This window comes from Pelmatolapia mariae, linkage group LG1 (assembly GCF_036321145.2).
Source record: "Pelmatolapia mariae isolate MD_Pm_ZW linkage group LG1, Pm_UMD_F_2, whole genome shotgun sequence".
NCBI lineage: Eukaryota > Metazoa > Chordata > Actinopteri > Cichliformes > Cichlidae > Pelmatolapia > Pelmatolapia mariae.
In genome coordinates, this window is record NC_086227.1 from 19,725,198 (window position 1) to 19,741,550 (window position 16,353).

The window sequence follows — 16,353 nt, forward strand, 5'->3', positions numbered from 1 at the left end:
ACCCAAAGGATTTTAATGCTTCTGTAATGGTTAATCCTGCAGTATGTGCAAGCTCTTTGATCGAAATCATATTTCTAATACTAAAAAACAAAAGACTGAAAAACACAGTGAAGCACATCATTTAATTTTGATTAAAATCCTAAATTACAGTTATTTACTTGCATTCCTGAACGAAAACATTATTTTGACTGTTATGCTTGAATAATTTATGGCTTCTCAGAGAAGTGGGCTGGCTCAAATTTGGGTATAAAAAATGACTCACTTTGGTATTTGGCTAATAAATAACAATATAACTGTTAGTTTTAAAGAGTTCTACAATATTTCTGGAGATACAGATTTCTTTTTCCGCAGACAGAAAGACAGAGATAAACCTGACACAGATTTGCTGAACTCAGTGCATGAACATTCAAGTGTTTGAGACACAAATGGAAGAGGATACACAGACAGGCAAATATGAAGTAAAAAACTAAAAGGTGAGAGTGGAAGTAAAGTGGCCAAAGGGTCTTTCTTTTTGCTCCGTTTATTACACACCGCCTTTTTCTTGATTTTGGCAGCCTTCTGTACCCTCTGGCAGGCAGGCAGGCAGGTAGGCAGGCAGGCAGGCAGGCGTTGGGACGGGACGGGACAAGGTCAGCAGATACAGGAGCACAAAAAACAGGAGGAAGAGGAGGAGGAAATAAAGAAGGTAAATAAAAGAAGGTAAGACAGTAAAGCCCCAAACCAAAAGGCAGGTGCGCTGTCGCTGCTCTCACAAACAGGAAGAGTGACAGAAAGAAAGAGAGCGAGAGAGGAGGAGTGTGTTTGTTGAGAAAGCGTTTCGCACAGCCATATTGGTTATCACAACAGCAATTACAGACGGTAATAATTGCTTCTTTAAAAAAACAAACAAAAACGTATGAACTCAAAAGCGTGTAGACATGGACTGACACTGTTCCTGCATTCTTCACAAAGCTTTTTAAGGTAATGTGCTGAACAAAGCATTTAATCAACACACAGACAAACTCTGTCATTCAGATCAAACGCACGGGCACTGCTCCTACCGACTTTCACGTTTACGACACCGTCTAAATGCTGCTAGCAGAAAAGACATGCTGGAAAAAACAATCAACAACACACACAGAAAACGGGGGCGATAAGCCCTGTGCAAGGATTTCAACTCTCTGCTTTGGGTTTGTTTGGTTTTTGGGTTGTTTTTTTTTTTCAAGGTCAAGTCACTGTGTTTGGAATTAAAGAGCTTAGCTAATATGGAGAAAGTTTTACTGAGCTAATGGGTGTGATTAGCGCATCAGTAATACTGTTCATGTAGTGGGCTCTAACAGTTGACCTTAGATAACTAATCTTTAGGAGGACTCTTAGCTCTCGGTAATCTTTCAATTTATCCCCTCCGTATAAGGTTCAAGCTGAGCTGCTGGCCTTCCTTCCATCTATCATCGACCAGAGGAAATTATCTTGACATTACATTTTCGAGTGCAGGACTGGATGTTTGCCTGAGCCACTGCTGCAAAGCTGTAACCACCAACACAGTATTAATAACAGCCCAGAGGGAAGCGTCTTTTTCCAGCTTCCAATCTGTAAAGTTTCCTCTTCTGTGATCGGCTCTCAGGAAGACAAACATCTGAGGCTTTCAGCAACACCTATTGCTCTGCTGACGAGGAGCAGAGCATTGGGGGGGGGGGTTGAAGCTTCATAAATATTACATCAAACAGCGAGTGAACATCATGGCACAAAGATCTGCATAAACAGCCTACACAGCTCTGCTACAGTTTACCTGCCATACTTCTTTTTGCTCAGTTCAGCACCACAGGGTGCGAACCTGTGCTTTACTATACTACACAAATGCTTCCTTGGGTTGATGTGAGGCAAAAATACAAGTGTGGGTGAAATATACTTTAGTCAACTTGTTTTTATTTAAATAGCACATATTTATACATATTTATAAAGAACAGGAGAGGACACGAGGTTCTTTCTATGTGTGGTTTGCGTTAAGCCGACAGTCTCCATTTCAGTGTTTAAGGTCGGTTGCTATAGTGCTATTCATTCGGTTCACAAGGGATAAATGAATTACATAATGAAGGGCCAATCGAGGGAGATCAGTGAGAGATAACGGCTGATTTGCTGCAGTCGGTTGGAGAAGACTTTGTGCAGGCGGACAACTGTGTGGCAAAGAGCGAGTGATAAAAGTGCACATGGACAGTCATGCCAGCAACACAGTTCTGTAAATTGCGATGATGACATCGTGGGCAATGTTTACAGCAGCTCTGCTTGTTCAACCAAGGTCTCAGTTCCTGGGCTGTAAACAACCTTCATTCTTTAGTGAAATCTGCTGATTGAATGACACATTTAATTAACACACTATAAGAGACCTTTGTGTCAGTCATGTCTTCACTTCTTAAAGGGATGCTGGGTAAGGATGCAGGGGGTAGGACTCCCTTGCAGTACCTGCTCTATTCACACGCAGGCTTTGTAGTGTAGAGCTGGCAGAATGAAGTCTGTTTAATGTTGAGTCTGACTGATCTGGACACATGCTGGTCTATCACATACTGCCTCTCCAGGTGATGCCTCGAAAAATTCAGGCCTTCGGGGCATGTGTGAAACCCACTGTAACTCTTTCAGAAAGACTGGCCGACAACACTGAAGATTCAACTTTTTTTTAATAGATATTCTATTAAAAATAACTAAAGGAAATCAACTAAACATTCATTAGGTAGCTTTTCCAAAATGTGTACTGTCATAAACAAATGTACACCCATTAACTTTTGTATTGACGTTTTCACATTACATTTTTTTCATATTAACACTTACACATTTCTAGCAATGCTCAGGAACATTTTGATATGTATTAATATTTTTGCACTGCTAACTCTCAACCCTAAGCTAATCTGAAGAACACAACAATAAGGATAGGGCTGAGGGCTATGCGACATAATTAGTGTTCTATCGTAACCCTTTATAGGGCAAGGAAGCTTAAATGCTAACTAAATGTTAACTTAAACTGACATCAAAACTGGCTTTCTCATGCCTCACTTTGAAGTTGTAAAACTACATGGATAAAACAGAGAGAATGAGGAGGAGCTTCTTCCCCCAGGCTATTCTGGCCCTGAACCAGGTGTAGGACTGGACTCTCACACATCACATCACTGCATGCACTCTGTTTATTTGCACACTTCTTATAATTTCTTTTGTAAATCGTTATTTGCACATTCTTTTTACTGTAAATTTCTAAGTTAAAATCTGTAAATATTGTAGTATCTGTAAATCTTATTGTCAATTCTTACTGTCATTTAATGGTTGGATATTGAACAGCAATAAGCATTTCACCACATGTCGTACTGTGTACAGTTATGTGTGTGACAAATAAAATTTGAATTTGGATTTCTCCTAACCGATCAGCAAAGATCCGACAATGTGACAAATAGGGTTGTTATTGCATCTGATCAATCAGCAGTGCTCTTCCTGAATTTGGGAAATTGGGTTTATTAGCACAAGACATGAGAAGTCCATTTTTAGACATATACCAGTCTAGTGAACCATACTTGTGTTATCTCTAAAACGAATCCTTATCATAAATGAAGGACAATAGTAGTCAATAATATATTGGATGTTACCACAGTGAGAAATTTAACTCACTTATAGGCATTTTCAAGCTATAAATGGTAACATATGTGATTTTGTTCGTTTATGACCTTATAGCAGTTTTTAGTATACTTCCAGATTGCAGATATTAGTGTTTATTTTTACTGTGAATGTTATTTACTGTTAAATCAATTTAGTAATTCAGTGATGTGGATTATTTTGTTTTGATTCAGCGACATATAAAAAGACTAAGGGCTACTAACAGTAGTTATAATGTTATTTTTTGGCTCAATACTGACTCAGAAATATACTCTCTCTTCTCTCATGCACATGCCTATTTATGAAAGCCTGCCCATTAAGTACCATGACATAGGATAGCACAGCATCCATATGAGTCTGTACACATGCTCAGCTCAGTGAATGAGCTGAAATGAACCTAAATATTTGAAGAAAAGTATAAATGTTTAGCCATATTGTCTTTTTAGGTATCAATGCCACCTCACAGCAGCTTCACGGAGTACCATGAAGCAGCAGGCTGTGACTACACTTTGATATGTGTGTTATATTTGTGAAACATGTCAGCGCAGTCAAGATACATACATTTTCCTTTGAGTTTATTTGTGTTTTCCCTATATTTTCATATACAAACCTTATGGAAACTCTAATTATGTAGGATTGTCCCTTAATAATTACATGAACAAAATTATATGTTTGTTTATTTCACACAAGCATAAGAAACCTGCAAAATGTGGCTAAAACGGAGACAATACAACCAATATGAGAAGCTAAAACAGACTTTGGTCACACGTATCCACCTAGTCGATTAAAAAGTCTTATTTCAGCATGTAACTTTCTAAAAGTAGACCACTACGGAGGCAGTCATTCAATATTTAGAATAACATCAAAGCTTGTATTCACACGAGAGGGAGATAAAAGAGGCCGGTGCTCGGTTAGCAACTACGCACCAGAACGTTAGCACTAATGTCATCTTGTCACGACACGAGATGACATCAGTCACCTGACAGAGGGACTGCGAGCCCAAAACAGATAAATGTGACCAGTACCATAAGTCTGACAGTCTAGTTTGTCATAAGAGATGTTTTATCACAAGAGCTCTGGACAGAGCAACACTGATGAAAAGCTTCTCCAAACTAACATGAAATGAGCCTCTTTGAGCTGCACTAGCACCATCCACAGCACTTTTCTGAAACATCATTTTTGTAATGATATTAGTGAACAGCAGGGAGTGAATGTCAACAAGGGAAATATAAGGCTCACATGCCAGAAGCCCCATTATCCAGTCGGCTGTGACGAACACACGTGCCCTGAAGTCTAATCTGGCCAAGTTTTTCAGCTGCCCTAAAAGACCACTGATGCTTAATACATGACTATACTGCTTAGAAAAAATAATTAATATCCATGTACTGTATATTTGATTTGGAAGTTTGTGGGTATGAGTTAAGAAATAATGTCATAGCTGTTATAAATGACTAAATATAACAGAATATTCTGCAGTACCAGGATTTATTTGTGTTTTCCCATTCTAGGCACGTGCAGTAATGTGAAAAACAACACTGTATCAGGAATACACTTTCTGTATTAGTCATGTAATGCCACTGAGTGTTCCTGTAAGGCTTCTATGTCCTTTTATATGTCTTTAGGTACATTTGAGCATTTCTGGTGCTGCTTAAACAACAACAGAATGATGGTAACATCATGATGGCACATCTGTTAGAAATTAGAGAACCGTCACTGTATAAAAAGCTCCGTCCGAGGGGAACGGCCTCTCAGCAGCTTCCTACTGGAGGAACTGTTTATTCAACTAATACATATTTCCAGATACTTAGGATCACCGGCAGTACTTCCTGGCGACTTGGGACTACCGCAGCCTCACTGCCGCTACTAGTGCTACTTCTCAGCATCAATATTTGTTGAAGTTACAAATGATGTAGCTGACTACCCAACAGGGCAGCTGTAAATTACAACCCATGACCGACCCAGCTGGCTCTGATATTCACAGTTCTTCAGACTCAATAAGGGACTACAAAGCATTATGGAACCAGAGGAAAAACACTTTGCAACCAAAATTAGTCTTTAATGTTGTTAGGGCTGTCACGATGTGAGATTTTCCCTACATAATTATGTTAGCCATAGGAAATATTGCAAAAAATAAAGAAAAAAAGAAATGAAAATGGTCCCCGTGGTTTCTGTGAGAACTTATTTGCTCTTTGTTATTTCCTTCCTCTGCCTTCTGTTGCAATGATTCGCGTCTTTTTTTACTTTCTATTTAACTTTGACAGCTGCATTTTTACTCCTTTGTGATCGTCCGCATTATCCCCAGAGTTTTCCACGTACGTCTCATCATTCAATCAATTCTCCGTGTATATATAGCCCTCTTAAGCCTTGCTATCGGTTCACTCTGTCTCCCTCTGTGTCCTCTCCTCAGCATACCTTAGCACACTTAGCTCTATTTATTGCTGTGCTTTGTGGATCTGACACAGAGGCTATGTGAACCATGTGGGTGCAGAGAGGAGGTGGGATGCAATTTTTTAAAAAGGAAAAAAAGGATAAAGCCATTAGTAATCTAACAGAACCAACAAACTGTGTAAATGTCTTCAGAACATCTGAAAAGATTATTCTGTTGTCTCTAATAAGGCAAATAACAAGCCTAAACCAGCCTGACCAAATGTCACTGACATGTGCAGCGCTCAGTTTGCACAGCTAGAACAGAGCAGCAAACTCTTGTAACTCAATCGGGCCAGCTGGAAAGTGCAGAGCACAAGGCGAAGGGCACAGTTGCACATTTTAAGAGGCTAGTATTAACTCAGAAAGCAAGGAAAAGCAGTAACAAGGGCAGACAACAAATTGGTAATTAAATTAAGAATTAAGTCCAGCCTGCTCATCTCCAGCTGCTTCACTTAACAACCCAACAGCAGCCTGACTCCACCTGTGTAGGTGAGCACAGATTAAATTGGGGAGTTGCAATAAACTTGACTCTTGAGCTGAATCATGGCTGTGCTGGCACTAGGTTGTTATCACCATGTTGTCATATCCGTGTTTCTGACATGATATTGCTGTTTCATATTATTTACTATCACCAGTATATTGTGACACCTATATTGTGAAAGCATAAGGAAGTGTGATTGTCTGTATGACTCAGAAATGCAGCGGTAACTGTGCGTGTCTTCGTATGTGAATTGGTGCGCGAGTGGGTGTTTTTGAGTACCTTGACCCTGCTGACGGCCTCCTGGGCCTGCATCATTCGGATGTTCTTGGAGGGGTTCCTCTCAGACAGCAGCTGAGTGGAGCCCAGGTAGTTAGCAGCAAAGATAATCCCATCAATCAGGTCTTCTGGCTCACAGGGTCCTGGGACTGAGCCAGGGAGAGGCAGAGAGGATAGTGATTAAGAGGGAGACAAAGGGAAAGACAAAGCATGTTTAGACTGAAAGGGTGGAGCGTGCAGCGGAGAAGGTATTATAATTACTGCAGTCAGTGTGCTGCGTGAAGAAAAAGGAGCCAAACACTGGAGATATAGTGATAAACGGCTGGATAGGCCTCAGCAGTGAAATGGCCACCGGCTGTGAGCTAATGGAGGTGCAGTGCTAACAGGAGCTGTGATTAATCTGCATCTGTGATATCCTGTGATATCTAGATGTGGACTCTCAGACACCCACTTTGGAGCACGATGTGCCACCATGATCTCATGGCAACTAAAGCCTTTTAAAACATACTGTTAGCCCTAGATCATGCCCAAAGGCAGGGAAATAGTGTTACTTATTGTGATTACTTGGTTTTTATTCCAAAATTTTAATTTCACCACCAAACAGATGTGCAGATGAACTTACCATCGACAAAGCTGGGGAAGGACGCGACCTTCTTTGTAGGCTGGAAGACAGAAACAGGTAATAGCAGATAAATGTTATGAATAGACTTACAGTGAATTACATACTGTACTTCTCTGCTGTTTGAAAATAAACATGCTAAACTTTAAATTCTTTACATAAACTTAACTTCAAATTTACCATCATGAAAGACACACTAGCAAAACAAGGCTTTCACAACAGTTGAAAGACCAGTGACTCCAAATTTACAGAATTATTCCTATCATCATAGACAAAAACTATGATGAAATGTATTTACACAATCATCAAGAAACAAAAACGAGATGAAAATGTGTTGCAGAGACGAGATCCAATCAGAACTAATTAAGTTGTGTAGAAAGGCGGGACGAGTTGGGAAGTGATCCAATCAGAAGTAAGATCCTTGTGCGGTAAGGTTAAATGTGAACATTTGATCTGCCGCTGGGGAACAGTACAACTAGTTCCTCTTCTCCACACATGCAGACACCTTTTGCGTTTGATGTCAAGGAAAATAATATGATTAGTAAACTGGAATGTGGAGCAACTCTCACCAGTAATACCATGGCAAACTGAAGTTTTAGTCTATTATAATAATGACATTTAGTCAAATAAAACTAGACTGAAACTAGAAGAACTTAAATGCCTAAATTATGACTACAGCTGCATGACATTTTAGTCACAAGACTATGACTAAAGCTAAATCAGAATTTGCTGTCAAAATGAACACTGACACAGATAAAAGCATTTAAACCTTGCAGCTCCAGAATCTCCACGTGCCTGACTTGCTAAAAAGCACTATGGAAGCAGGTAAAGACCGATTGCAAAGAGATATCGTATCCACGAGGGATGAGGAAGCTTTAGATGGCCACAGGGAGATTCATGAGATTCAAACACTGATCCTGGTGATACTACTGAGCCTTCCCTCCATATTCAGAGATTCTACTCCCCTCAAGGACAAGGAAGTAAGGGTGGAGGGAGGGTGGTGGGAGGGTGGAACGGGGGCATCCTCCTACCGCAGACGTCTCGATGAGAAATGGCTCTCATAAAACCACAAGCAGAATGCTAGTCAATTATCAGGATGCTATCATGCCGAAGCAGAGGACATGAGCTGAGGTTGTAATTACACAATTACTCATTTACTTAAATGGTCACACACACACATGCACGCACAAACATAACCATATGGATGCACGCACACATAAACAACAATATATCCTGTGCAAACAACCTCGGGGTAGATAAATGACAAAGAAGGAAACACTGCGACAGGATATCCAGAGAACGTCTTACCTCTGGTACGTTGTTGTTCTCCAGGGGGACGTTGAGGTCGGACCGCTGCTGTTTTCTGGGTTGCTCTGCGCCATTGCTCACCTGGCATGCCAACACAGAAGAACAGGTGCAAGCACATTACAATGTGAAGGAAACTGAGGTTTTTAATGTGTAGCTAGCACTGTAACCAACAAGGTGAGTCAAAATGCTGTATCCAAGTCTCTTTTTGTGTACTTGTTTGAAGTTTTAAACCACAAATACAACTGAAATTAAGCCCCAACGCCCCCTGATACAGGGGCAAAAGCCAGGAGATCAGTCAGGCTTGGGGCTTAAGAGGTTAAGAAAACAAGCAGTATCGGTTCAAACCACTGGAATATAGTTGAGTTTGGTCTTTTAACAGTCTGCTCTTTTGTCGATTACACAATACATCCAATAGATGCCACACAGATGCATATTTTAAATGTATTTCATATTTTAATGATGGATTAATCATTTAGAGTCTATCATCACATTCAGTATTCTTCTTCTTCTTCTTCTCCTTTCGGCTACTCATTGTAGGATCATCTGCCTCCATCTCACTGTATCCTTAGCATCCTCCTCTGTCACAACAACCCTTTGCATGCCCTCCTTCACTACATCCATGAGTCTTCCCTGTGGTCTTCCTCTATTCCTCCTGCCTGGCAGCTCCATATTCAACTGTCCAGTATATCCAATATCCCTCCTCAGCTCGTGTCCAAACCATCTCAGCCTTGCCTCTCTAACTTTGTCTCCAAACCGCTCACCCTGAGCGGTCCCTCTGATGTACTTATTTCTAATCCTCTCCTTGGGTCCTGTGGGTCTTCATTCAGCTTGGCCCACTCCAAATCTGCCTCCTATCTCTTTATCAGTGCCAATGTCTCCAAACCATACATCACAGCAGGTCTCACTACGATCTGATAAAACCTTCCCTTTCACTCTTGCAGCTATCCTTCTGTCACAAATCACCCTGAAACTTGAATCCACCTACTCCACCCTGCCTGCTCTCTCTTTTTCATCTCTCTTGTGCGCTGTCCATTTCTTTAGATGGTTGACCACAGGTATTTAAACTTTATGAATGAAAATTAGTCTTTGTCTGTTCTCAGACATGTTCAAAAACTGGAGCATCATTGGTGATGGCATGCGTCTTTCAATTATCTAGTGCAGCCGGACAACAGTCAGTATAGCCAGAACCATAACTTAGCAGGATGGAAAACACCCTTTCATTCCCCTGGATGCCCATTTTGCAGTCCACAACGGCTCATTAACATTTAATTGTATTAGCGGCTCAAATAAAATCCTCCTTCCAAGAAATCTCCCCCACTCCTCCTCCACAGTGAAGCAGTAAAAAAATGTGAAATTCAGAGGAAAAGCCCATGCTGTCATGCAGCTGCATAGACATAAAGTTCTAATCAGTATTCACTGTGCCGCCCAACTCAGTTGTGCAAACAACCATTAAATTAATGAGATTCATGTTGTTGTTGGGAGGGATGGAATGCCAAACTGTGATGGTCTACAAAACTACATTTATGAGCAGCATCCCAAGTGAATCCAGCCCACTGTACATTTTACAAATAGCCTATATGTGCGACTTAACCATCAATAAATCAGCACTGCTTCAATCATCGGTGCAAATAGCATTCACAAGACAAACACCAAATGATTGGCAGCTTCTGCTAATGTGTGCATATGTACAAGACAGGACTCACTTATCCAATCACCCTCAAGTCTGAACTAAAATTAGGAGACTACTTTTCTATAAAGTATCTTCAGCTAGAAGCAACATATCACTCAGCTGTCTTCAGCGATAATTACCTTTATCAGGCTGTGATGAATGCTCATCAGATTAACACATAATGGCACGCACATAAAATAAAATGTAAAAGCATTTCAAGCAGTCTCTCTGTGATGTCCATCTCCATATTTTTGCTACTAGATTAGTTCTAGTTCTAATTTATTTATCTAATATTGCTCCATGCAGATCTTCTGATTGGCTGCCACACAGAAGGTTTGCACATTAGTTGCATTTTCTGTGCTCAGACAGGGGCATTTGTCTTAGATTACCATATTGAGAATATCTGCTATATCTGACATTATAAAGAAACAACAGCAGAAAAAACTGGGATCTCAATATTTAACACCCTGGATTTGAGATATGAGAATTTCCCACAGAACCACCAAAAAAAAAACTTTCAAAAAAAGTGAGACATTTCACTATTTCATGAACTTACTGACAACAACAACTATCAAAAAACTTGGGATTGGGAAACAAAAGGCTAAAAAAATCAAAATCAGGCAGCACTGCATTAAAAACAGGCCTGATTCTGTCATGGAAAACACTGCATGGGCTCAGGAAGACTTCCATAAATCTCTGTCTGTTAACACAGTTCAATGTGCCATCCACAAATGGAGGTTAAAGCTCTATGATGCAAAGAAGAAGCCATCTGTGAATATGATCCAGAAATATCACCATCATCTGGGCCAAGGCTCATTTAAAATGGACTGAGGCAAAGTGGAAAACTGTTTTGTAGTCCGCTGAATCCAAATTTGAAATTCATTTACAATACATGGACTCCAAGTCCTCCAGAGCGAAGAGGAGAGGCTCCATCAGACTTGTTATCAGCGCTCGGTTTTAGAGCAACATGGTGTTTTTTTCCAGGAAAACCCTTCAACGTTTTATCAAGACAATGCAAAACATGTACTCCAGCTATAAGAACAGCAAGGCTTTGTAGTAGAAGAGTCCAGAATGAAATGGCCTGCTTTCACTCCAGACGTTTCATCAACTGAAACATTTGAAGCATAATGAAATGAAAAATACTACAAAGAAGAGCCAGGACTGTTGAACAACTAGAATCCTATATCAGACAAAAATGGGACAACATTCCTCTCCCAAAAATCCAGACACTGGTCACCTACACAGATGTAAACGTGGCCCTGTCCAAACCTTTTTAGATGTGTTGTTGACATCAAATTAAAAACGAGCTAATATTTTTGCTGAAATATTAAAATGTCAGAGTTTAAACATTTGACATTTTTTTCTGTGTTGTATTGTGAATAAAATCTAGACTTATGAGATTTTGTAATTATTTTCTTATGTTTTATTTTTATTTACTTACCCAGCATTTTGACTGTTTTAGGTTGGCTTTGTATTTATGACTGAAAATGAGAGAACACATAGTTGGTCTCCTTTAAAATATAGCTAATTGCAATACTACTTGTGTACAAGCATAGTCTTTAAACACTGGCTTTTTTAAGAAAAGCTTTGGATCCACCTAAATAAACTCTGCTAAAATCGCACCATTATTAATGTGATAATGGCTTCTTTTAGTGAACCAAACACCAAGCTCTGAAAAACCCCCAACTGGATTGCTTTATGGTAGGAAAAAGAGCCCAGAATAAATTTTAAGCAAGTAAAAAGAAAAGTAACTGAGAAAGGTTATTATGAGAAATTCTGTTTGCAAAATGTCAAAGCACACTGGTGCTGAAAACAGAACATCAGCACAGCATCTTTTTGTGTATACTTGTATTTGTGTGTAGATGACCTCCCTGAACAGTCTTGTAACTCTTCAGTTAACATAATCTTTTGGCTCCACACTGTGCAAAACACATCTCTTTTTAAATTCACTGTTGTCCCGGTCTAGTCTAGGGTCATTCTGAAGTGGTGCACAGAGAACATTTCTTTGAATAAGAGAGAACAAAATGACCGAATTATCTCAGTGAGCCTGGGAGTCATCTCCATCTGCACTTAACTGTTTTTTTGTGTGTGTGTGTGTGTGTGTTTTCAATTTCATCAAGCCACTACACTGCTTGACCCACTTCTGTGCTACAAATGAGCTACATATATACAGTGAATGTACCAGCGCTTGTGCACACCATGTGGAGCAGGTGGGTATCAGCATGCTGCCCACAGGAGACTATCCCTGTTCTCCTTTTACCATCTGACTTTTAGAGGGTGGAGGGGCTCTGCGTGTGTTCAGATCTATCAGCGTGCATGTACAGCGTGTGTGCATTAATCAAGATCCGTGAGAAGCAGAGAGATGAGGAGGGGGGGGGACATCTCAAGGTAACGTGGGGGAGGGGTGACACCCCTGTTATTCTCTAGGTGGTAATGACAAACATGTCACCTGTAACTCATCTCCTTCTTATCACCACAAATCTCTTTAAATCACATCCAGTGGCAAGAGTCTGTTGTATATGGCCAGAATATACTGTGCAGGGACTTACGTTCATGTGAGTATTCCTCTCATGTTCTGTTTTTCTCTTATAGCCTTGACTTCAGTGAACAGCGTACAGCAGATAGTTTAACTAGTCGTAAAATGAAACAGGTTAAACAGGTTCTGAATTAGTTTGAAATGTAACCTTTTGTCATTCATGTGATTTTCTTTATCGGTATTTATTATTTTTTGCTTATTTATACTTGGAGGGCAATCTATACATGTACCTCTGGACCAAGAAGTAATGCACCTTCATGCATTTTTCCAAACTCTATAAACATTAAATGAAAATACCCTGTGATGTCTTCTTCTAATGCCCATAAGAACCAGACGATGTAAAAGACCAAATTAAGAAAGTAAAGGAATTTAAACACTGATATTTTTTAAATATATACATGCTTATAAAAATAAAGTATCCTGTTGTTGCTTTACTGGTACATCGGTTTGTTACTGGGGCATTGCCAAGCTTATCATGTATTATGGCATCTAAAAGGAAACTAAAACCTAAAGGTATACGTAATACAAAACATTTTAGTAACTGAGAATGAAAATGAAAATGCAACAACTCACTGGAACAATATTTTTCCTTATAGAACTCATTAAAATAAAAGAAAAACATACAGGAAATAAGTCAAATTTGTCGGCACAATCATCATGAGGAGGCTTTGGCTTAAGTTTATTAACCCCGGGGTGTCGGCATGATTATTATTCAATTTTTCCTCATAAAATAATGTGTTTTCATGTAAGTTAGATCAACAAAGAAACAATAAAAGCTTAAAACCAATGAGTAACATTTGTATTTTGCCCAATTTCTTTTTGCGTTTGGCCCAACAAAGGCAAATCTCCTGGGGTTGCACCTTAAAATCTTAGAGAAACGGTGGAAATATGATCTTTTTTTTACTGCTTGGGAACATGTACACACCTTTTTGGCCATTAAGAAGGTACACACAGTTACCTTGAGGTCCAATAATTAACCCTAAGGGGGTACATTTATATAGACTGTGGACTTCCCCTATTTCTAAGTGTATTTATGTAAAAACAAACTAAGCCTTCTTCTTGAACAATTGAATGAAACGATGTAAACACAGTTACTTCGGGCTATATAATTAAATCAGTGTAGCCTGATAATGTGTGGCTCATCTCTTTATTTTTTCTGTTGTTCATTGCAATAAATTACTTTGAAGATGAGGCCCTTAAGGCAGGTCTCATTCGGTTCAGGGATTAAATATAAATCTAAAACAACAGCAATACTCTTCAGCTGCTTCAAAATCGAGCTCACCTGATCTTGGGGCCATCTCTGCCTGTCATCAGGGGAGCGTGGATGCGTCTTGTGGCCCCGCTGGAGATCAGGGTTGTTGTGGTGCATGGAGGGGAGGTTGAGGGACTTGGGCCTACTGTCGTGTCGGTGGTGAGGTGGAGGGTAAGGTGCTGCGTCGGGCTTGGAGTGAGGGTAGTCACTTGGTGCGGGGTCCTGTGCCAGCTCTTCCGGGCTTTGGTCTGTGCCACTGCTGAGACTCCCCATGCTCATACTCATCTTAATCTCAGCAACAATTTGATCAATGTCCTCCTCAGCTTCCTCCCCTGTTTCCCCCTCAACCACCAGCACTTTACGGCTTCGGTAGGGAGAGACTCGCACCGAGTTCCCGTTGTCTTCAGGGGCGTAGTAGTCTCCGGTGTAGGCCCTTCCATTTCTCTCCTCCTCCTCGCCTTCCTCTTCTTCATCCTCGTTAGGGCAGTAGTCCTCGCTCTCCGCCTCCTCCTCTTCTTCTCTGTCAGCCCTTCGGGTGTGTGCGGCATCCTGCGTGGCAGGCTGGTGGTGGTGATGATGGTGGTGGTGATGGTCCAGGATGGGCTCCGGTCGTCCGTTGTATATCTGCTCATCGGGATCTTGCTCCACCACCTCACAGCGGACCTCTCCCTCTCCCTCACCCCACTCCTCCACTCGGTGCCTCTCACGACCCGCCCACTGCTCCTGCCTGGCCTGGCACTCCTCCCTCCACTCCTCTCGCGGCTCCTCATCTCCCTGTCTCCACTCTTTCCTCACCTCTTCCTCCTCTTCTCTCCACTCTTCCCTCACCTCTTCCTCCTCTTCTCTCCACTCTTCCCTCGCTGCCCCTTCCCCCTCCTCATCTTCTACCCATTCTTCCTCTCTTGCTTGCCCCTCCCCCTCTTCGGTCCAGCCCTCCACAGCTTCCTGGCATTCATCAGTGTGGGACCCGCCGAGCTGCATGGTGCTGGTGCAGTCCCCCCGGCTGTGGCTGTGGTTGCAGTCTCCCTGGTTGTTGCAGTCCATGCCCTCCAGGTAGCTGTCATCCTCTGGGCAGTAGCGGATGTAGTAAGTAACACCTTCATCCTCCTCTGCCAACCCTGAAGAAGTTTTAGAATCACATTAAGTTGTGGTCCTTATATTTGGAGCTTCTTCACTAATATAATTATTACTATAAGTCTATAAGTTGTATGCATACTTTAGCTTACTGGTGTCTAAATCGCAAACAGTTACTAAGCATGAGCAGGCTCGATTTCTAATTAAAGGACAAACTTTGGTAGCTACAAAATGTTATTTATGGGTTTTCCTTTGATTTGTAGAACCAATAAAAAAATCAGTACTGCAAATATTGTGCCAATTAGCAGAATTAATAATAATAGATATTAAAATATTATAAAAATAAAAGGTAAAACAGAAAAGTTGACCATGTACACATTTACCGTCATCATAATCATCATCATCTGAGGTGTTGTTTATATAATCAGAGCTGGAATCATCATCCAGGCTGTCGGCTCCACCGTGGAAGTCCCCCTGGTTAGGGTCATCTCGGTCGTGGTTATGTTCCGGCGTGGATGGTGTTGCTGGACGCTGATCCTGAAGTTCTGCGTCTGGTTCGTGGTTGCTGTACCGCTTCACTTCTTCCTCCGGATCTGCATCCGCTTCTGGATGACTGCGCCCCATGTCTTGAGACTTGGGAGAAGAATATTGTGCCTTGCAGGAGTGAGGGAGAGGTTTCGGCTCATGCGATTCTTTGGGGTAGCGGTGTGGGCGTTGCCGCGCCGCTGCCGCTTTCAGATCACATGACTCTGTAGTGTGAGCGGTAGGACAGGAGGCGGGACCTGGGGCAGCCATACTATTTCCTCCACTGGTCCCTGGCCTCTTCCTTTGAGCCATGGTTGGCGGCTTACAGGCCATGCATTGTTGTGGGTTTTACCCTATGTGACAGAGGAAAAACAGGGGAAAGACTTTAGAATGGCATCAACTTCAGATGCATTACATGATTGTTCACATGTAGAGTTTTCTACAGTAATGGAAGAAAATAATAAAGGCCAAAGCTGGTATAATTATATGGTTTTAGGACAAATCCATGTGTGATTTATAGAAATGTGATAACACATTTCTATAAACAGATTCTCTTTATCAAACAGACCCATGT

At 41.1% G+C, this 16,353-nt stretch overlaps 1 protein-coding gene across 3 annotated transcripts in view; it reads right to left on the reverse strand.

The window, feature by feature from the left end:
- The window catches only part of apba2b (amyloid beta (A4) precursor protein-binding, family A, member 2b), a 73,719-nt gene that overhangs the window by 19,320 nt on the left and 38,046 nt on the right, over positions 1-16,353 (reverse strand). For 2 of the 3 annotated variants that reach the window (XM_063474968.1, XM_063474976.1), the window contains exons 2-7: positions 15,638-16,132; positions 14,211-15,298; positions 8,724-8,804; positions 7,419-7,458; positions 6,800-6,945; positions 532-567 (exon numbers count right to left, since the gene is read on the reverse strand). In XM_063474968.1, coding sequence (XP_063331038.1) covers positions 532-567; positions 6,800-6,945; positions 7,419-7,458; positions 8,724-8,804; positions 14,211-15,298; positions 15,638-16,112 — 1,866 coding nt within the window. In that variant the 5' untranslated portion in view covers positions 16,113-16,132. The remainder of the gene's footprint in view (positions 1-531; positions 568-6,799; positions 6,946-7,418; positions 7,459-8,723; positions 8,805-14,210; positions 15,299-15,637; positions 16,133-16,353) is intronic. The other variant, XM_063474982.1, reaches the window with a different exon arrangement.